The sequence below is a fragment of the Brienomyrus brachyistius genome, chromosome 13 (assembly GCF_023856365.1).
Source record: "Brienomyrus brachyistius isolate T26 chromosome 13, BBRACH_0.4, whole genome shotgun sequence".
Classification (NCBI taxonomy): Eukaryota; Metazoa; Chordata; class Actinopteri; order Osteoglossiformes; family Mormyridae; genus Brienomyrus; species Brienomyrus brachyistius.
The window spans coordinates 19,604,846-19,626,770 of NC_064545.1; the positions used below are offsets into that span (position 1 = coordinate 19,604,846).

The window sequence follows — 21,925 nt, forward strand, 5'->3', positions numbered from 1 at the left end:
ATTTCTTCACTGGCACGTGCTTTCCTCGATATACCACCCGAAAGGTTTGGATGGGAACCATATATCAACATGATGGTTGCCCTCTCGGGGGGGACTCATTTACAGGTAACACCAACACGGCATCGAAGTAAACATGCAGGCTGTGGGTTCAGCCGAGAACAAAATTAACAGCAGTTCACGTTAAAAGTATACTGTCTCGTGTATGTAAATAAAAAAAAGTTTATCTTTTAATCCCACGGTCATGATCGTCTGATGCAGGGTACTATTATATATATATTTTCATAAATAAATCTGTTCCTGTCACCAGCGAGGTAACGTTCTCGTTCCGCACCTGTCTTCTGATCAAAGCTGTGATTCCCAAACTCGGGGCTGTTAGTCATCTTGTTGTCGGCAGACGTGACCAAATTCAGGTAGTTTTACCTCGGCTGTAGTAGTATGCTGTTTTCGTTTTGCAACCATATGCTGAAAAATATTTAGTCGATCATACAAATCACCTAGGTTAGCGATACTGTTAAATACGCATTTAAATATGTATTTGTTAGCCTCACTGAACTAGAGACAATATATATTTTCAGCTCCTTATTCGCTACTGTCGCGGACTGCCGTACGGTCACGTCAACTGATGATGGCAGTAGAAGCAAAAGAGTAAAAATTTGTAGCGCAGATCGGTGTCCGGGCGAAACACGAACTCAAATCAGACAATGTAGCATAGGTGTAATATTATTCATTCTGTTTAGCTACGTCCTTGTAACTTCTCACTACCCGCGACCTATTTTCAGGTCCTTTAATGCAAAATTATCCGTGAAAAAATGGGGGATAAGCGACAACGAGCGAGAGTACAAGGCTCCTGGGCCAAATCTGCGCAGCTGCCGAAAGGTACATTTAAAACAGAAAGGAGATTAATAAGCTGGTGTTAATTTATAAAAGCCTGAGTATAAGTATATGAAAGTCTCCCAGTGTTTGCCTAAGTCCTCTTACGTATATTTGCCTGTAGGCGGTGCTCGAGGAAGGGGGGAAGATTCAGTCGCGTGTCAGCCACGCGCTGGGTGCTGGGGCACCGGCCCGCAAACGTTTGAGTTCCATCAGCCGGCTAAGGTAATAGGGGCAGTAGCCAGGGAATGAGACTTTGCATGGTGGGCTGGTCGATGCAAGGCTGACAACTCTCACGCATCTGGCGTGACACTCACCCTTTCAGACGCTCACGCAAGAAATCTTACGGCAAATGAATATTATTCCATCATACGCCTAAAATTAGCTACATCCAAAGCCCTGGCGTAGTTTGCAAATCCAACAGACTATTTAGTAGATTATAGGTCTGTTACATACATGTAAATTGAAATTGAAAATCTCTCTCCAGCCAGCTGACCAAAGTCGACAGCCCTGTTGATGCATTTTATGGTTTGTTCCCTTCAAGCCCATCCTCAGAAACCCTCTGTCCACCTCTTTTTCCTCAGCCCTTGAGAGAAATCCCAGTGGAGAAGGTGATAGAGTAAGTATGAGGCTATTTCTCATGCATTTCAGGGCGCTTCTGAAGCTCGCGGGATCAGAATCATCATGATTCTTATTAGTCTTCTGTCAGGTGTGAAAGTCTAGCAGGCAGCTGGTCTCTCGTCTTGCTCTTGCCGTTATGATTCTCCATCTTCCAGGCATGCAGGTGAATATCAAATAAGCCAGGGGCCCACTGGTGTTTCAAGGTGAGTAGCAGGAGAGGAACCGAGTGGAATCAACCATTAATCTAGCTGCAGGATTCAGTTACACTTCATATGATGAAATGTAATGTTTATATACAATAACGTGTGTGTATCTGTAAACAGGCTGAGACTGGTTCCTGGATTCCTGTCCCAGGAGGAGGCCGACTGGATGTTCAGCAAACTCCTCGCTGAACTACCTTGGTCACAGAAGACCAACTTCAAGCAGGGTGTGTGGCCAACTTTCTCTTTCGTCAGAGAATTTGCTAAATGTTTTGCTGCCTTTGCCCTGATATGGAAGGTGGCGTAGTAAAATGGGAGTTAACTCACACAGTAGGTCTTACTGCTTCAAACCAGTTCAGAGTGGCTTGAAACCTAGAGGTCGTTAGAACTTTCCCAGCATGGATTTTGATGTAATCTGATACAAAAACAGATTAAAAATGGCCCTTGTGTTGTACTATACAGCCAAAACAAACTCTGCCACACGTTACTCATATTTCCATCACAGAAGCGGATATTACTTGTCTTAATATGGCATTAGAGATGGGGGAGGGGGGAGCAGGAAATGGCAGAGATGGACAGGAAGCCCATGTACTTCTACAGTGTTCCCAGTCCCAGGGAAGACCTGAAGTGCTCGCTGATTGCGGAGTTCTAGCAAATTTGTTTATCTTTATTAATATCGTTATAGGATATATTTTTTTAGCATATCAAAGGACAGAAAATATTTGTTCTTGATTGCAGATAGGACAGTTTGAAACACTGTGGGTGACTTAGTTTGCAAAATGTTTAACCCCCCCCCCCCCTCCCCCACCCCAAACCCTCGTCTGAAGATGTCAGGAAGAAAGGAGGCTTAATGAAGATGCATGTTGCTCATTATGGACGGTGATGTAAATTTGCTTGTGTGTAACCTCTATTAACAGATGATATATGCCACCCACTGCATGTAATACTCACATACACCTACGATAGGTTGACATTGTCTGCTTCTGTCAGGCATTTTCTTGGCTGCTTTGTGACATAAATACTGTGAAATCTTCACATTCGCGAGGATTAGGGGCAGAAGGTCCCCAACATTATAAAAATCTACAAATAATACGGTAAGCTTGATGTTGGGTCCTTTGGGGCTGACGTGTTTGTCGAGTTTGTTTAATGCTCCCGTGTGCTACTGTCTGCCTGTACTGACTCAGGTCAGGCCTATGAGGAACCGCGGCTGACGTGCTGGTTCGGCGAGCTGCCATATACCTACTCGAACTCCACGCTACAGCCCAACTCGCAGGTACGGCAGTCATTCATGCTGCACCTCTTCAGGGTGACCCGTCACTCAGGGGCCCTTGGAATGATCCTAACTCCCTCCCCTCCACCACCCTATATGGAACCCCGGGGCAAGGAGGTTGGTTGATTTTGCCAGTCGGGGTGGGGGGAAGCAAATATTGGTGGGTGGGTGGGGGGAGGGGAGTTAAACCTGTAATTTTACTACCTGGTGCCGTGCCTGAGTAAGAGATGGTGAAGCTCTTTTCCGCAAACCTTCCACGCTCCAGTGGCACCCGGTGTTGGTCCAACTTCGGGAAGCTGTAGAACAGGCTTCGGGATGCTCCTTCAACTCTCTGCTCTGCAACCTGTACCGGGACGGGAAGGACAGCATTGCCTGGCACAGCGACAGCGAGGTCTCGCTCGGACCAGAGCCCGTCATCGCCTCCCTCAGCCTGGGGGACACCCGCTGCTTCAGTCTGCGGAAGCAGCCCGGCCCGGTGAGACCCCCCCCCCCCCCCCCGATTACATGTGTAGAAGGGGAGGAGACCTTCTGCGCTTCTTGCGTTACCTGATTTGCATCTGCTTGTGACTCAGGAGGAAGATGGGGATTACACGTATGTGGAGAGACTCCGGATCCCACTGCCACATGGGACTCTGCTCCTCATGGAAGGTGCCACGCAGGAGGATTGGCAGGTACGCCTCCGTTCCACTTGGGCCGTGAGTTTAAACCACCTGACCCCTAAACTGGCAAGGACCCCCTCCTCAGCTTGTGACGGGGCTATATTCCGATGAACCCATCGTGAAGTGAAAATATCCCACGTCGAATATGAATGTGATACGATAAACCACACAGAAACACTTTAACGATACGCCGTTAAACTCTGTAGGAGATGTTTATGCTCGCCATGGCTACAGACTGGAAGTTGTGGCTGGGTGGATACTGCTAGCCCGGGAACGGATCAAAATTCGTGTAAAAATACGTGTATCGTTATTGCACCGTTGTAATTTATCTGCTTCATTTATACTCTGTTTTTGTTGTTGCCCGTGACTGTAAGCACCAGCACTGCCGAAACAAATTCCTAGTTCGTGCTGTTGTTGTACCCGGCCAATGATGTGAATTCTAATCCTGATTCTGTTTAAAGTTCAGGTCATGGGATAAAAAGTCAAGAAATAGGACTTAGGGAGACACCAGAGTGATGTAACGTTTTCATGAGCTGGTGCATCATAGCATTCAGGGGTTTGTTTATAGCAATGGTGTGTTGGACTCTAAGTTAAGTTATGCTGGAATTAACCATGGCTCATGTGTTTCTCTTTAGTATATTTTAGTTTTATTATCTAAGTTTCTTTACAGGGATAAATCTGATAATGAGTTGTTAGGTTTGATGGTAAAGTGAATGAGACAGGGTTGGGGGGAGGGGATATGGATGTAGACCTAAAGATAGTTTATGGGAATGACTGACTGAGACGTTATGACCTTGGGTGTGACCTCGAGCTACACAGGAAGCATCATGGTGACTGAGGAAATGTGACCAACGTCCCACCGTTCCTTAAAAGAAAAGTACTTTACCGGAACTGCTTTGTTGAAATAAGCCCCTTTGTGTGAACAGAGACACATTGCTGTAAGTAATGGTAAACCAGGGCTGAGCACAGGCGAGAAGGTTACCTTTCACCTTCCCCATGGGCGCTCAGGACGGGGGTGACTAAGACGTGCTCCTGATACCAGCATTGCAAAACCAGCCCGTGAGGCTGATCTTTATGCCTCGTTGGAGCGACAAGCAGCCGGGTTCCATGGTGAGGGAGGAAAGCACAGTGTTGCTGTGTCGGGTTGTTTATTCGCGCTGCGGCGTGGAAACGCTCAGGGACGACAGGGCTGCTGCTCTGACATTTTGGTTGAGGCCATCTTTGCCTTAAATGTGACATTGTTGTGTTTTTGGTTAAATGTCAGCAGCTTGTCTGAGTCCTGATTCGCTCCCTTGGAAAACAGCCACCATCTTGTGTCATCAAGTCCTAAGTTGTCTCTCCTTCATGATGCCTCAGAGCAGGGGCGCCATGGCCTGTCACAGTGGCTCCCCCTGCTTGTGTCACCCCAGAACGCCTTAGACCCCTCCTTCAGTTTAACGTGGACCTTACATGTATCCTTGTGATAGTTTTGTATGTTAAAACAACCATGCAGTGATATTTTTCTGCCTTTAATGCTTTAACATGTTCAGTTCTACTTGTACGCAGCGAATTATAAGTTTCTTTGGATAGAAGATTCTCCTAAATCAATAATTATAAATGAATGACCCCAGTAGCCCTGTAAGCAGATGGCGATTTAGTGCAGATGGTAATATCAAAACAAAATATGTTCGCACTGCCGGATCCACCCGTAAGTGCTAAATATATGTACGCGTTTGGCAGCAACGTCTTTCGTCGCCTTGGGGTCCGGGTGCAAAAGGTGAGCCGGATGGCCGGGTGTGGAGTTGAGTGTGGTGGGATTTTTTTCGCCGTAGCCTGCTCGTAGCATCCCTCACTAGTATGTGACTGGTTTCCTAGGTTACCTGGCACTTGCATTGTAGTCATGGTGAGCACTGTGTCTTAATGTCATTGCGATGGTGATATGATCTTGCCGTTGGTGTGAGTTGCCCGTCCGCGGAGTCAGACCCAACGTCCTGATTGGTGTCCCCAAGGTGACACCACCTCTCTCTGCACCTTCCTGTCACAGCATCAGGTGGCCAAAGAGTACCACGACCGGGGTCCCCGGATAAACCTGACCTTTCGCACCATCTACCCAGAACCGGCCCGGGCCAAACAAACCCAGAGCGATGGGCAGTGGGGAGGGCAACGGTGACCGGTGGATGGATGGGCGGGAAGATGGGATGGCAGTCTGGAGGAAGAGGATTATTGTCTTTGTGGGGTTGTGGGTGGCTGTGGGAATGTTGGACATGAATAGTGAAGCACAGGCCCCCTGCTCCGCCTGACGCACACAAAACGCTTTTGGCTCCTCTCGAATCTTCTGGTTTTTGAATTTTCTGTGCATTTTTTTTAAATCTGACCTGATTTTGTGAGGCGGACCGACCTCCTTCGTGCTGGATCTTACCGCTCTGCCAGGTGGCACGCAGTGCATGTCCTTTAGACGTTCATTCTGGCGCTCTCTGATTTTGGCTAAAATTTAAATGGTGTAATGGGTGAAAATGTAAATGACATTTGCAGAGAGTAGCAGTGCTACGTGCCTTTAAGACGCCATAACAAGAGCCTGTGCTTTTATAACATTTTTTTTGAAACACATTTAGTTTCTGTACAATTTTAAGTTTATTGCATTAATATAGATTTGAAAATAAATGTGCTGTTGAAATTAATATCAAATGTGTATGTGAGTTTTGTTACTTGCCATAGAACGAAGCCAAGGAAAAGCAGTGAAATCCGTCCATGTGTCTCTGAAAGGGAGGTTTCGTTCTTAATTTGTTTTTCTTGTGCCCAGCGTGATGCAACGTTGTTTTCCTGCCGAACAGATGTTGGCTTGTTAGTAAATCTGAGTGAAACAAGGTTTTGCTTTTCCGTCAGGGGGAGGGAAGTGTTCTTAGGCTGGGTGGGCACTGGTTTGAAGTCTTTCTGCGATTCTTGTACGTAAGCAGGGCGGATGCACAGTGAGAGCGCTGCCTTCGGGAAACGTTCACTGCACAACACTTGACGTACTTCCAGAGGATTAGGAAGATGTGGCTGACAGCCATTTTCCACCCCAGCAAGGTGACTGCTGAGTATTACTGGTGTCACAAAAGTCTGTGCCAGTTAACGCCAGTGAAGGTGAAGTTCACCAGGAATCTCGTTGAAGTCATTTCAGTGCCTTTTCTGCCTGATGACCAAACCAATGTTTGTTTGTATCTGGCTTCACTGCGACAAACTACGCCACCATGACTGAAGCTGGATTTTATTTAAGGCTTTAAGGATTGAGATTTTTTTTTTTTTTTTTTTTTTACATTTATTTTCTGGATGCTTTTGTCCAAAGCGACATAACGGTGAGCATCAGAGAGTAGAGTCAGACAGCGCCCCTGGAGCAGCTAGGGTTAAGGATTCACAGGATTCAAACCCAAAATCTTCTGTACGTGGCCATAGATCCGTAACCTACTAAGCCACACACTGCTTGGCTTCATTTACTGCTGTGGGTAGTTTTTGCATAAAAAAAACACACAACCTAGTCTATTCATCCATATTTCTGCACATTATGACAAATCTGTGAGCATTCTGTACACTCCCCTCAGCCCCCCCAGGCCCCTGACTTCCCCACAAACACACACCCACCCCCAGGAATGCCCTCCAGCCCTCCCAGCTTACCAAACATCATCTATTAATAGGTGTTTCTAAGATATTGGTTACTGGTAACTGAAAGCTCAGCACTGGGGCCTCCCAGCCAGAGGCAGCTGAAATAGGGATACCCCACCTGCGACGAGGTCAGAGCTGAAAGGCTCAGAGTCAGGGGAAGCCCTGCGTCGTGATGTCCGGGGCAAGCCTGAGGTCGCACGTCACAAGTTCAAGCCAACAGTAGGATGTTCGCCTGGTTTCTGAGACAGTGGCATGTGTTTTCAGTGTCTGATGTCAACACAAATACAGTCCCAGGCAAAAGCCTGGACATATCTATTGAAAACCATTGTTTATCAACAGCATAATGAACATGATCACACCTTGAGGTTATGTAGTAACTATTACATTATGAACGAGGAAAGAGATGGAGTTCTGCAACAGATCACCTGGCCCCCATAATCCGCCCATTTAAACCCCATAGAGCTGGTTTGGGGTGATTTGGAAGACCAAATTGTGCCCAGAACTTGTGGAAACTCCTTCTGGACTGTTGGAGAAACATTCCAGGTGGCTACATCTGTAAGCTGGCTGAATGAATGCCGAGCCTGCAATGCTGTCATCAAAGTGGGAAATTTAGACGAGTCTAAAATTCAAGAATTTTGAGCTCTTGGTCGTTGCAATTTTTGTATTACTAATTGCTTTAAGGCCTTTTATAACAAAGTGAATAACATTTTACATGATCAAAAGTATTGTGACACCAGGATATTATACTTACAGGAATTTTTATGACGTCCCATTCTAAATCCATAGGCACCAATATGGAGCTGGTCCCCCCCTTTGGAGTTTGACTGTGGGAATTTCTGCCCATTCATCCAGGAGAGCATTTGTGAGGTCAGGCACTGATGTTGTTCGTGAAGGCCTGGCTCACTGTCTCCGTTCTGGTTCATCCCAAAGGTGTTCAGAGGGACTGAGTTCAGGGTTCTGTGCAGGCCGCTCAAATTCCTCCACACCAGACACTCCCAACCATGTTTTTATGGACCTTGCTTTGTGCACAGGGGCACATTTATGCTGGAGCAGAAAGGACCTTCCTCTAACTGTTCCCACAAAGTTGGAAGCATAGAATTGTCCAAAATGCCTTGGTACAATGAAGAATTAAGTTTTCTCTTCACTGGAACTAATTCAGGAACAGTTCCTGAAAAACAACCCCATACCATTATCCCTCCTCCACCAAACTTTACATTTGGTGCATTCAGACAGGCAATGTTCTCCTGGCATCCACCAAACCCAGACTACTCCATCAGACTGCCAGACAGAAAAACGTGATTGGTCACTCCACAGAACGTCTTTCCACTGCTCCAGAGTCCAGTGGCGGTGTCCATCTGACGCTTGGCATTGCGCTTGGTGATGTGAGGCTTGCATACAGCTGCTCATTTCATGAAGCTCCCAGTACGCAGATTTTGTGCTGAGGTTAATGCCAGAGGAAGTTTGGACCTCTGCAGTTAGTGAACCAACAGAGCGTTGGCGACTCTTACGCACTGTGCACCTCGGCACACGGCGAGCCGCTCTGTTACTTTAAGTGGTCTTCCACTTCACAGCTGAATTTCCATTGTTCCTAAACGTTACCACTTTACAGTAATACCACTTATAGTTGACCGTGGAATATCTAGCAAGGGAGGAAATTCAGAAACTGACTGCAAGGGTAGCATCCTTTGACAGGACCATGACTGAATTCGGAACGACTAGTTCTTTCACCAATGTTTGTGAACCTGACATCCTGGCATGGCTGGGTGCTTGATTTTATACACTTATGGCAATAGGTCCGAATGGAACACCTGAATTTAGATTTGTGTCCCAATACTAGGTATGCAGTGTGGCTCCATGACACTAGTCACATGGCTCCAGGGTTGGGGGTTCGATGCCTTGCCCTCAGCTTTCTGTACATCATGTTCATGTCTTGTGTTTTTTAATTACCCCCACCCCCATCATCAGAAATCCTCACAAGTCTCTGTTGACCAAAGGTTCCTGTTATATTTCCCATGTGGTTTCATAATGTGATCCGAAAGCCTGTAAACATGAACACAAAGGCCCTCCAGAGCTTTAGTCTTTCATCCCTTCCAGAGTAACCCAAACAGATGCCCTCAGCTGTTTGTATTTGAGTAACGGCGGTTTGGGTTGGCCGGCTGGTGCTGTTCTGACCCGAAAACACACCGGCAATGACAAAGGCCCTGTTCTGGTGATCTGGAATGCTGGGGCCTGGGTTCTGGGATGGAATCAGAACGTGCTATCTTCGCACTGCAATTAGAATCCCACTGCACTGAAGTCCAGACAGTGAGTGGGCGTGGTCTGTGGAGATGCTTAATGATGTTATGTAAGCGGATAGGCCGACCCTGATAGAATTACCCTAATGAGGCCTCGCAGGTCATCCTCGGCTCTGTGTGCCTGGCAGTGGACTGTTGACATCATGTACACTGCGCACCCCCAAAACAGGACCTCAGGCTCCTATGACTGTGGCATAATTGGTTCCTTCTTGTCTTCTACTGCTGAATTGCTCATGTCTGCTCATTCCGTAGCAGTCTTTCCCCCATGCTCTAACATCCTTGTGCTTTCTGTCCTCATTTATGCCCAAAAGTATTTGCCGTTTTCCTTTTTTTAATGGCTGGAAAAGGTTAAATGGCATGTTTTCCTGGATTATGAATCAACAGCATTCAAATTTCAAGTCTATGTCCTCAATCACTGTGCCACCACCTCTGTCGTCTTGGAATGATGCATCATCTGGCCTGACTTTTGACACAATTGACTAATACAGCTCTGGTTCTTTGGCACTTCTGTTAATGTGTTGGTGTCAACGTGTGTTTCAAGTTTTTTTCAGTGTTATTAATCACTGAGAATGAGCAGGAAGTACCCAGAAACAGAAGAATGTGGACAAATGACTCGCACAATGAAGACCATCTCGCCCTCCATTGGTTTGTGCTTTCCACCCTTTGACCTTTGTGTTAGTGTGTATATGCGTGGCAGTGTGACGGTCTGTGTGTGTGTTTTAGGGCAGAGGTGGCAGTGTAATCTCCAGCCTAGCTATGTGAAATGTAACCACTGTGTCCATATCGCTCACTCATTACGCTGGACGGAAGTAGCTTCTTCCCATAACAGATTCTTTAGATAACATTTTTAGGTAACTATTTAAACTATAGCCATTTTCATCTTTAAATATTTTAACTAGATCAGGGCCTCTCTAGGATTTTTTTGGGTTGTGTGTGTGTGTCTTTGTCTGCGTGTGGTTTTGTATGTATTATATCGTCCAGCGAACCAACAATGTAATAAAAACTTGATTCTTTTTAACTGTTCTACATTTTTTGGTCCCCACAGGGATTTTATATAATTTTATAGAAATCTGTGACAGCAATCAAAACACTAAAAATGCCAAAATTCTTCTGGTTAAGGTTAGGGCTGGGTAGGGGTTAAGGTTGTCATTGTTGGGATTAGGGTTTTGACCATAGAAATGAATGGAGAGTCCTCGCAGAGATATAACTATATGGACTGTGTATGAGTGTGTGAGTGGGTATACCTATCCTTATGGGGACACAATGTCCCCATAACGTGATAAATATAAATTTTTTCCCTTATGGGGACCGGTTTCCTGGTCCCCATAAGGGAAAACTCTACTTTATAAAAATCAGTGACTGCTATGGAAAAACTAAAAATGCAAAAACTCTTGCATTTTGCTTGGTTACTTATGGTTATGGTTAGGGCAGGGTGGGGGTTAAGGTTGTCATAGTTAGCGTTAGCTAACCATAGAAGTGAATGAGCGGGCCCCATAAGGATAGGCATACCCTACGTGTGTGTGTGTGTGTGTGTGTGTGTGTGTGTGTGTGTGTGTGTGTGTGTGTGTTTGTGTGTCTAGAGCAGGTTGCTCCAACCCTCTTCAGGAACACATCATCTCAGGATCCTGCTGGGTGGGAAGGCCTTGGCAGGCATCATTCACCTCAAGCACTTTAAAGTTATTCCCACTTCATTTCTTCCATTGATTGATGTCTGGATGGAAGGCTAGTTTCATACTTTCAGTTAGTCAAGGATTTGAGAATGAGTCATTGATATGCCCAGTAATATTAGCATAGCATTAGCATACCTTATTCATTTACATTGGCTGTTTTTATTTTCAATGGCCACGTAAGCTAATGTGAGTTGTTTGTAATTTTTAAATAACACTTTTCTCCCTATGTTCAGTGTGTCACAGAGGTCAAAGCTTGATACACTAAAATAAATTGTCAACAGTTTTGCCTTTGTATGCAATTAAGATATATTGTCTAAATATAATCTACGCCAATCCAAGGTTCCCTAATTATTTGCCACAAATAACTCTATCTTAAGGCCATAACAATTCCTAACAATTAATTAACAGTATATTATAATGGTTTGGAAACTACGTGGTGTTCTCACGTTGCCATGGACTTGCAACTGATGTGTGAGCTGTGTGATATAAAGCAAATAAAGAGGAGGTTTGTCTGCATTCACGCTGGGAGGTTTCAGTGCTGTGGGAATGGCTTCCTTGCCAGAATGACTGGCTGTCATTTTTTAGCGATGGGTCCCTGGAGAAACTTCGCTTTCATTCCCTAATGTGCATGTGATAACACAGTACATGCCCCCCCCCCCTGGAAGGGACCACGGCTCCACGCCTGACACTTCCAAGGTTGCCATGACGATTGGCCGGCACGATACCCCCTGGGGAAAAAAGAATATCACAAGGCCCAGATTCCGCCACTGCGAGGCTCAGATGCAAGACACTGGAGGCCCCTTTAGCCGACGTGACCCTCGGTTCTGCCCAAGATAGGCTGCCTGCCCGCTTGCAACTTGTGCTGCCTTGCTGGGATGCCGGGCCATTTTTTTCCAGCCATAATTTAGGACGACAGAATCACGACCCTTACAATCTGTTACTGTCATTATGCGAAAATACGGCTCGCCAAGAAGCTGCACGTTCATAAAAATATTAGACCATTTAGATGTGATATAAATGAAAATGAATTTTACCTGAAGAAATACGGCAGTGAAAGGGGTCTGGGCTCGTCTTCCTGCCGGGTAATCGTGCGATGTCTCTTGCACGACTGACTGGGAACGCTCTGTTGTCCCCCTGGCTTTGAGCCCCTAAACTGCGGACACTGTCTAACGCAGATCCTGACCAAACTGCGTTTCTGTTCACGTCTGGATTCGGGTCGGCGTTAATATTTGTCCTGATAAAAATAGATCGTTTTCCTTACTATGGCTGTATCTGAAGGTGACACCAGGGTGAGTTTCCATGACTGGGTCCCACGTGCCATTTCTGTATGCTGCCTGACATACAGTCATCAGCATAGCCTTGGGGGGCGTAACAGTGACTAACCCATCCTCATTTCTCCACCTTCTCCTTGCTATCCGTACCTCCTATTGCCCACTCGCTTGTCAGATATAAAGTATTTAATGGGACAGACATCAAATATGTCATTTTTAGCTCAGAAAAAATGAGACTTGGAATGACACTTATCCAAGTTTAAACCACCTATTTTTTAAGATCCACTTTAAGCATCTATGGGACTTTAAAGAATGGCTTCAAAGTAGAACAGTCCAGTCCAGAGAAGAGCTAGAGTGAGGCTTATCTGAAGAGTTTGGTTTTTCTTTGCGTTTCATGCTTCGATGTCTGTGAGCTGGACCCCGACGTCACGCGACATTTTGCCTTTCCTCTGGCCTCCCACCTTGTTCTGGCGCACAATCAAACATAAATCAACCTGCGAATCGAGAAGAGGGAGGCATTTCCTGTTCTCATGCCTCACGTTGAGCTCCAGGTTTGAAGCGCATCTAAATCAAAACGGGAAACTCTGGTCAGCTCTTTTTACCCGTGGGCCAAATTCCATCGGCAGCACAAAGCCAAGGTCCATTGCGTGTGGACAAAATGCCAACTGGAGGGGAGGGGGGGGCTGGGGGGTGCGGGGAGGGTGATCCCTGACAATGAGATTTCCTGACCGTAGGGGCGGCCTATTTGATGGAAGCTGCCTATTTGATGACCACTGCTTTAGAACTTCAAAGGAGTATCCCTGCTCAAGCTGAGTACCTGTGTACCTTGTATAGTCCCCTTCGGTGAAGGAGGTAATTTTGCATTTCCTGTCCACATCCTGGGGAAGCACACACAAGCAGAGAAAGATGGCTGATATAAAGGCCTCGGACCTGGGGTGGCTCAAACTCTGCTTTTAGGCATTACTGATATATTACAGCAAGGTCGCAGTACTGGGCCCCTGCGTCAGGGTCGAATACTGGAGCTGCAGGCTTGCTTTCTGACCTCAGGCCTTATATTTACACTGCGGTGACTCCTACCCTCCCCCCCCCCAACTCACCACTGAGCGGGAAAAAGAGAGTGTGGCCAGGACTCATCATGTGATGTCACCCGACACGGGGGCATCAATGGCGAGTCAACCTCAGCGGCCCCGAAATAAAGCAGACAGTTTTCGGAAAGGCACGTCTTCACACCTCTGCTGTGACTGTTTGGCAACAACCGCCCCCCCCCTTCTCCACTGGGACGGGGCTTCCTGGGAATACATCGATCCTCCCCCACACCCACACCCCTTGATCATGACCGTTTACAGATAGGTTAATTATAGCTGCAGTAACACTGAATACAGAACTGGGTTCTCGCGTGGAGAGGGCGTTGGGGTGGAGGTGGGGGGGGGGGGGGGCAACACAAACTTTTCTAGGACAGGACATTAACCCAACTGTCTGTCATTAATGCTACACCCCTGTAACTCTCTCCTCTACACTGCCAGTCTGTGTGTATGCTTATGGGGGAGTGTCCATACTCCAGTAGTATTTGTGCCGTGTCTCAGTGGACACGTGTGCAGGACACTCTGCCTCCGTCTGCACATGTGCCTTTTCCTCTCTCCCTGTCTCCTCTTACTCCATGGCACGTTCGCCTTGCTCTTGCTGTCTTCCTCTCTCCCTGGCAGCCCAAACACCCCCCCCCCCCCCTCCGACCACCCATTTATTTGAGGGGGCTGATTCCGGAGCTTTGGTATGGCAATCGGAACTGACTACGCCAAGATGGGAGGGGCTTCAGGGGCGAGTTGGGGAGAGAGAGGAGGGTCGAGCGGGTGGCTGGGAGCTTTATAAACTAGCGGTGGATGCATCTGCTTCAGACCGACCTGCCAGAGAGACGGCGATTCTGAGCCGGGAGCAGCAGAGCGAACACAGAGGCTGAAAGCGGCAGGGAAGACGCAGCAGCGGAGAGGCTAACAGGGCCAGCCGGACAGACGGAGAGCGCGGGATCTGCAGTGACGCGCTTTTGTTGGTTTACCGGCCGCAGACGTCTCGAGCCACGATCACGGGTACCTCAGAGAGAGCGGTGGTGAGCGGCGAGCAGGCGGTCCAGGTCCAACGCATGGCGACGCGTCCCGCAGAGGGCACCGGCAGCATCCACGCTCTGCACGCACACACGATGGCCTCCACCATGGAGGAGTTCCCTCAACAGCTCCCTGTACCCAAGGGCCCCGCCCGGGGCCGCAGCCGGGCCCGTCCACGCCGGCCACGCGAGGCACGTTTCAAGACGCAACCGGTCACCTTCTCCGAAATCGCCGAGGTCGAGGAGGAGGGCGTGTCTCCGCTAGAGGAGGAACGTGCCAGGCGCTCCTTCCTGCAGTCGCTGGAGAACCTGCGCAGGAGCACGCAGGCCCTCCACGGCCCCTCCTGCCGCCACTCCCTGGCCGCCACGCCTGTGCGGCCCAGCCTGGACTCCAGCGAGCCGGAATTCGCCCAGTGAGGCCCCCCCCCCGGCACTGACGTGCCACTCACCGCTTCACACTGAAGCATGACCAACCGGACTCTCAGTGCGTAGATGCCACTGGCCCAGTTTTTACCCACGTATACATGAAGTTATTTGTATTTGTAGCACTTGACGCGTTTGGCGATTCCAGTAATGTATGACTGGCTGGTAAAATTTAAAGCTGCTTAGCAAAATAGCATATAGCATGTGACATGTGACGCCATGGCGATGACAGTACCACTTCCATTGTTTATATTTTACTTTCTTTTTTACTGAATAAAGTCTTGGACCTGTGTAGGTGTATTTTAAAGAAGGGTATTTTGTTTTTAATTTCTTTGGAAAGAAAATATTCACATTGTGCCTGAATGTGTTCTGCATGATCGGATCTTCACAAGGTACTTAGAAGCCCAGTTTGAGATATATTTTGTCAGGTTATTGACTGTACTTTGGAACACATTGATACGTTGAAGGAACGCAGACATGTTGGTTGTGTGACAGGTTGATCAGGTGATCTAAGTGCAGAAACTGAAATAAGCCAAACAGCTCAAACTTGTATATTCCAGCACAAAGCAGAGTAAATGATATAATACCTATTATCAATGTGTAAAAACAAGATATTTATTTGATGAATTTTTATTTTATATTTTGCCAGCTTCGTTGACTTTGCATACTTTAACATGTAAATTTTTTGTTTTAAAACAGAAGCCTTTCTACTGATGTTTTGCATTTATGATATTTTTAAAAGTTTTTTTCTTAATTACCGTAATAAATATTTGCAAATATGACTTTATCTTTTGTCCATGTTTAGTGTCGTGTGCTGCAACGATCCTGTCCAGACTCACATAAACATTTCAAGCAGGTGACAGATTGCCCTTAGCTGGGTGTGACATGTTTTGCAGGCCTGAGACATCCCCGTTACAGGAACGCAGTGCAGGAATGTCAGTTGGGAGAGCTCCAGAGAACTATATAATTGCTGGAGTGGACTCCAAGTCCACAGCTCCCCCAAGCACACTGCTTTGGTCCTGTGAAGCTAGCTGGAGTTGCTCTGAGCCGGTTTTTTGTACCGGCTTAATCTGTGACCCCAGTTATAAAATAGCTGGAAATGTTGCTGTTTGCCACAAGATCTTTGGGCCCTGGAGGATAGAGGCGTACTTAGGTCAGGGTTGAGGGGAAAGGTTGGCATTTGGGGTCTGCAGTCGCCTTGCTCTTTGAAGACAAAAACCATTTAAAGCTAACATCGGCCTTCTGTGGGCAGATTCAGCACAGCCAATTGGAAGATGGGAGCCATGTCTTATTAGGACTGTTGGTGTACCCCCCCACGCACCCCCATTCCGGCGTAGGGGGGAGTGTAGGACGCTTGGGCGCGCTCCAGCCCGCTCCAAACGCTGGACGTGCCTCACGCGGCGAACCTGGAACACACTTCGCTTCAGGCGTCCTGTGTGGAAGCGGGAACGGCCCAACTGGCAACAGTTACAGAGCGTCCCACGGGGACTCCGCGCACGGCTGCCCGCGGAGACGCTTTGGTGTTTCCCGCGCTGCGTCTCAAGGCATCGAGCGCGCTGCATTAAATGGTTCACGAGTGCTTCTTATTAAGCTGCCTGTTCCTCGGGCCACGGTTACAAGTTTATGGTAGTAATAAGGAACTTTCTTTCCCCTCATTGTACGTTTCGTATTCATAGGGCTTTTCTGTTGCCCTGGCAACTGAAGATCCATTATGATGTGCTGTCAGCCACCGTAAAAAGCTTATGGTCAGTTCTCTTGGTGTCGGTGGCCCTGCTGCATTTCATTTAGTTTCTTCTTACTCCAAAATGTTTCCCTCTGTCCTGCTGAACTGTCATTTATCTGTTCACACTGCTGTCAGGGAGATTGAAAAAACCCTCCTCTCTGCAAATATGCAGTTTTACAATGTCCTGTTGTTTACCCCTTTTTAACAGAGTTAGAAAAGTAGGTCGAGAACTGCTATCATGTGCTCGGAGTCTTATTGCATCGCAGCCAGACGTTTTTATTCAAGCTTTTGTAAGAACATAATTATTTGTGAAGTAACCGTCTGTTGTTTATACTCAGGGACCCTGTTTTAATGACTCATATGATGTGACACAGTCTCATTATTCGAACCTGATAAGTGACATGTCTTACAGACTCTGGCTCCGCCTGTCCGCCGCCAAGTCTCACGGCGCGGCGCGTGTAGGCTGCCGCGGGTGACCGCCCGCCAATCAGGAGGACGTATGACTGACAAGAAGCGAGTTTTCGCCAGGCAGACTAAATGACACGGTCGCAGGTTGGCAGGCACGCCTAGGAGCCTGCCAGTGAATGGGAGACACATATGCTTGTGCGGATGATATTTTTATGCTGTGTTTTACAAGCAGTCTCACGTCTCCCTGGCTGAAGAAGCCAGAATTCGCTGCCAGAGAGTGGAGGGCTGCAGGGCAGAAAAGTGGGTTAAGGAGACCCTGAGTCACGCTTGCTTGGGAAATGTAGGTTGTTGCTATGGTACCCAAGATACACCCCAGTAGGTAATGTGGAACAAAAATCCAGTTCAACCCGGTGTGATGCATATTTTGGATATAACGGAGCCCCCCAGTGGACCACGGCAATGGCTAGGGAGGGTTAGATCCGTCTTGTGTTAGTTTACTGCTGAGTGATTGTAGGATGTTTTTAGTGTGTTTTGGGAGTTGGGGGTGGCCTGTCACCTCGCACAAAGGGTGTAGATTTGGAGCCAAAAGACACACTGTGAGTTGGAGAATTGGTAACCTGTACTGAGAGGCTTAGTGTTAAGTGACTGAATGACTAGATTAGTGGTTAAGGGGGAAAAGTGAGGTTCTGTTCAGTCTTCCTAGCCAATCAGCCCAAGCCAATTTCTGGAAAGCATTTTTCGACTGAATAAAACACGTCGAACGCCTGTTGGTCTGCTTTAGCTGACCCATCTACCTGTGCAGGATTGGATCAGAGCTAATTGGGCTCTGTCAGTGAAGAGCTCAGTCACAAATAGCAGATCATGTAGGTCTTTGTAGGGACGTTAACTGTGAACTGAACCAGCACAGATGATGAGTGATTTAGTAGGTACTTAGGATTAGCTGTGTCGTTCTTCGGCAACTTTCCTCTGGATTTCGTAATGCCAGTGAGATTTAAAAATAACATGCGAGCATGCAGTTTGTAAACTAAAACACTAAAATGCTTCTATTTTTGCCCTTAGGCCTAGAAGAGCTGGCATATATGTATGATGGTGACCTTTGACCTTTGACAACCATGACCTTTGACCTGGCTGGGAATGGAAAGTAGATTTCTTGGAGCCACGTGAGAAACAGCCTTTGTGAAACAGGAGAGGCTGCCAGTGAACGTGACTGGACAGCTTCCAGCTGACCAAGGCTGTCTGGGACGTAGAGAGATAGCCCTTTGCATGGAAGAGGTCTCCGCTTCCCAGCACAAGCCATCTATGGTCACCCATGGGTAGTTACTGGTGGACGTGGGATGAATGTATGACTGAAACTAAACTCAAGTTGGGGGTTTTCCTTTGATAAGGTAGTGACCTTTCAAGGACCACCTACAAGTACTGAGTCATACAAACCTATAGTGTGTGATTATAGCCAGGTTGTAACGTGTCTGTGATATCGATTACGGTGCCACAGTTTGTGTGGCTGAGTAGATGCGTGTTTGAGTAAGCGGATGTAAAATGGCTTTATGTAAGTGGCTACTGCAACACAAAAATTTTCCCCTTGGGGATGAGTAAAGTAATCTGAGTCTGAATCTGAAGTACCGTCTTAGTAAATTTCACTGTGAAGCAGAAAATCCACTATCCACCAGCAGGGGGTAATCAGCCCCACACAGGTTTACCACTACTGCAGTCCTTTCACCTTCAGACACAAGGAATGCCAATGGGGCACGGCTGGTGGCACATAATTGTCCCAAGCAGGGGACAGGACGGAGCATGCTGGGAGGAAGATGGAGAGAAAAGGAAAGAGCAAGACGGCATGTGCATGTCCTCCCTGCAGGTGGGAATACTGGGGGACAGGACGACCAGCCTCATGGAACTGCCACCTCCCTTAAGCAATCTCAAGGGTTATCCCTGTTTTCATTGTCGCTATCACTCTATTATGGTCAGTAGAGCATCTTGGAATTTCTCACTACTGCTTTGAGTACTAACCTAGTTCAAGTTTATGAACTATATCCCAGGGATAAGGCCCCCCTGATCCTGGAGCGCCGGTATCCAGCACGTTTTCTGTCCTACCTGGTCTCCGATGAACCTCATCTGATCTCAGGCAGATAGTAACTCATCATGTAGGATACAAAACCTGCTGGGTACCAGCACTTCATCATTAGGAGTGTCTACCTCTTCTGCAGCCTGTCATTCTGTCATATGTTTCATGTTTCATTAGTCAAGGAGGCACAGCCGATAAGGGTGCAGGACAAAGCTCATGGTAGTTTTACTTAGACAAAAAATGAAAAAATGAGATAGCCAATCAGATTGTAAAGGAGGTGGGTCCAAGCAACTAGAGGAGGTGGAACCAACCAATCACATGTCCTGGGCCCTCCTCCCCTAGTTTCTTGGACCCAATTCCTCTACAATCTGATTACCTCCTTGAACCAATCATTTTTCCTTCTGTCCTCAGAACATTTTTGTGTAAGTATAATATTGTATTCTTGTGAATATGTGTATTGTCTGTGTTATACCTTAGTCTGCTTTCTTATGACAGTTTTCACTGAGACTATAAGGTCAGTATAAGGCATACAGGTGTCTGTTATAAAAAGTAAGGAAATGGCAGGCGAAAAGATCAATTTTTCCATTGTTTAAACTCAATTCTTTATGAACGGAAACAAAAATACAGCAGTCATTTCCTTTGTACTGACAACTCAGATGAGGTGAATCAGGCCATTGAAAAAAATCTGCTTCTTTTTATCTGTAAGTAGTTGTAAATCATTCTTGTGGAGAGAGGTGTAGATGGTGAAACACAGCCAAGACAGTCTGCGAGGGCTTGGAGTGCTCGGGGGGCTCGAAATGGTCGGAGTTCTCGGGATGCTCAGATTGCTGGAAGTGCTTGGTATGCTTGAGGTGCTTGGAGTGTTCAGTGTACTCAGGATGCTCAGGGTGCTCGAGGTGCTCAGTGTGCTCAGGGTGCTTGGGGTGCTCGGGGTGTTCAGGGTGCTCGGTGTGCTCAGGGTGCTTGGGGTGTTCAGTGTACTCAGGGTGCTCGGTGTGCTCGGTGTGCTCAGGGTGCTTGGGGTGTTCAGTGTACTCGGGGTGCTCGGTGTGCTCAGGGTGCTTGGGGTGTTCAGTGTACTCAGGGTGCTCGGGGTGCTCAGTGTGCTCAGGATGCTTGGGGTGTTCAGTGTACTCAGGGTGCTTGACACAGCCAAACCTAGATGTTATTACTTCGTCATTCTTAGACTCCACAGAAGCGACTGAAATGCCTGGTGCCCTTTGTCCATCTCCCTTTTAAAGCCGGAACCAGCAGGCCCAGTATGTATGTCCTCACAAGACCTTCCCTATGTCGACATGGTGGCACGATGGAGGGGGGGTCCAGGCGTCTTCCGCTCCCTTGCTGATTCCTAGACCCTGATTGACTGAATCTGTCCAGCTTCAGCTAAAAGCTTTAACGGGACACTGCACCTGCCGCTTCCAAACTAGGGTGGATCCTGGCAAGGACAAGACGGGCAACACCTGGGGTCACCTTTCACCAACCGAGACAAAGTGCAACTGGCCAGTCAAGTTTGCCCAGAGCTCCACATGGACCCTCACCAGTACTGCCTACAAATATACTTTCACACACAAGCAGTCCAGCCCTCTGGAGGATTTTTGTCCTGCCAGAATATCTTGATACTGGAGATATTTTCTGTCAGGTTTGTGAGCTACGGGAGTAAATTGGTGGTAAATAAGCAAGAGTAGAATAGCTCTTAACAAGGCCCAGGAAGTCATCTGACATGCACCTGCATTGTTTGGCTGTACCCTGCAGCCTTGTTCTGCATTGTTTCTGTGAATTACTCACAGATTGGTGTTTTTGCACATTTGTTAGCAGACATGGGGTCCAGCCATAACTGTTTATTTTTTGTCTCCTGATAGACTGTCTACCTGGAATGGTCGCAGCCACACAGATGATGTTCTCCAATGATAAATGATAAAATAATGCTATGTGGCCATGGTTATTACACAAGCTGAAATGCAGTCCTTATTTTAGATACTTTCATCATGAAGTAAAAGCAAATAAATCTTCAGAACAGCCCCTTTTCTAGCACTAACAAAACTCAAGTCAGATAGTAGCGAGAAGCGCATTTCCTTTTAAGGGAAAGAACATTACCTTGTGAAATTTTAGAGCAGACACATGTTCTCAGTATATTTCAAAATATCGGAACTCTGTCACCCAAAAGGCTACATTGCTGTCAGTTGATTGATGTCACAACAAAGACTGTGGCTACCTTGAAGCATGCAACACTGAAGTAAACTTTTAAACCTGTTTTAAATATCATCATTACAGCCAATATACAAGCGCATGCCGAAGCAGCTCTTTGCTTATTTCAGTTCAGAAAATTGTTTTTCCTGCCTTCTCTGATCTTTGAACCTGATGTGTTTGAATCTAGCTCAGATAGAATGATTGAGTAATTGTACCTTGGCACTGAAGCCAAGTCTGGCAATTGATTATGAAGCTACTGCATCCAAATAATTTTCAATACTCAAATAGCCCGGCAAACTTAACCACCAAAGTTGTTGACAGCAAATTTAATTATGCAGCATTAATCGAGACCCTTTGTTAGTGGACGTCCCTGGACTTCAGCCTGAGTTAGACTGTGCATGGAAGCACGTCTGGGAATAACCGTGAACCTGGAAATTCCTGACCCTTGTGTTAAATTTGGTTCTGCTGCTGTCAGTGATCATTATAAGCTCACAATGGTGAGAACTTTTCTGGACCACGGGAATATTGTTTGTGGTCCAACAAGGGCCAGGCGG

General features: G+C 47.0%; 2 protein-coding genes and 1 long non-coding RNA gene across 6 annotated transcripts; 2 read left to right on the forward strand and 1 right to left on the reverse strand.

Moving 5' to 3' along the window:
- Positions 1–85: 85 nt before the first annotated feature.
- On the forward strand, positions 86–6,284 carry alkbh3 (alkB homolog 3, alpha-ketoglutarate dependent dioxygenase). Of its 3 annotated transcripts, none has more exons than XM_048973068.1 (10): positions 86–410; positions 780–876; positions 995–1,095; positions 1,455–1,489; positions 1,647–1,694; positions 1,815–1,918; positions 2,876–2,964; positions 3,227–3,436; positions 3,534–3,632; positions 5,644–6,284. In XM_048973068.1, exons 2-10 carry the CDS (start codon positions 810–812, stop codon positions 5,767–5,769), a joined length of 879 nt encoding a protein of 292 aa, XP_048829025.1. In that variant the 5' UTR covers positions 86–410; positions 780–809; the 3' UTR covers positions 5,770–6,284. The 3 variants fall into 3 exon arrangements, with proteins under 3 accessions (XP_048829025.1, XP_048829024.1, XP_048829026.1); XM_048973067.1 differs by having other exon boundaries at positions 86–311; XM_048973069.1 differs by having other exon boundaries at positions 90–200; positions 308–876.
- On the reverse strand, positions 6,278–13,047 carry LOC125706394 (uncharacterized). 2 transcript variants are annotated; one of them, XR_007381991.1, is made up of 3 exons: positions 12,237–13,047; positions 7,352–7,477; positions 6,278–6,967 (listed from the first exon to the last, which is right to left on the reverse strand). It is a non-coding gene; the product is annotated as an uncharacterized LOC125706394 (long non-coding RNA). The 2 variants fall into 2 exon arrangements; XR_007381990.1 differs by lacking the exon at positions 12,237–13,047 and adding an exon at positions 7,990–11,737.
- Positions 13,048–14,331: 1,284 nt separating this feature from the next.
- On the forward strand, positions 14,332–15,773 carry c13h11orf96 (chromosome 13 C11orf96 homolog). The gene has a single exon (XM_048973373.1). It carries the CDS (start codon positions 14,608–14,610, stop codon positions 14,983–14,985), a length of 378 nt encoding a protein of 125 aa, XP_048829330.1. The 5' UTR covers positions 14,332–14,607; the 3' UTR covers positions 14,986–15,773.
- The last annotated feature ends 6,152 nt before the right edge of the window (positions 15,774–21,925 follow it).

Coding starts and splice junctions, on each gene's coding strand:
- alkbh3 (XM_048973068.1), top strand. CDS start 810: ATGGGGGATAAGCGACAACGAGCGAGAGTACAAGGCTCCTGGGCCAAA. Junction 2,965..3,226: donor CGCTACAGCCCAACTCGCAG/GTACGGCAGTCA, acceptor TCCACGCTCCAG/TGGCACCCGGTGTTGGTCCA. Junction 3,437..3,533: donor TGCGGAAGCAGCCCGGCCCG/GTGAGACCCCCC, acceptor CTTGTGACTCAG/GAGGAAGATGGGGATTACAC.
- c13h11orf96 (XM_048973373.1), top strand. CDS start 14,608: ATGGCGACGCGTCCCGCAGAGGGCACCGGCAGCATCCACGCTCTGCAC.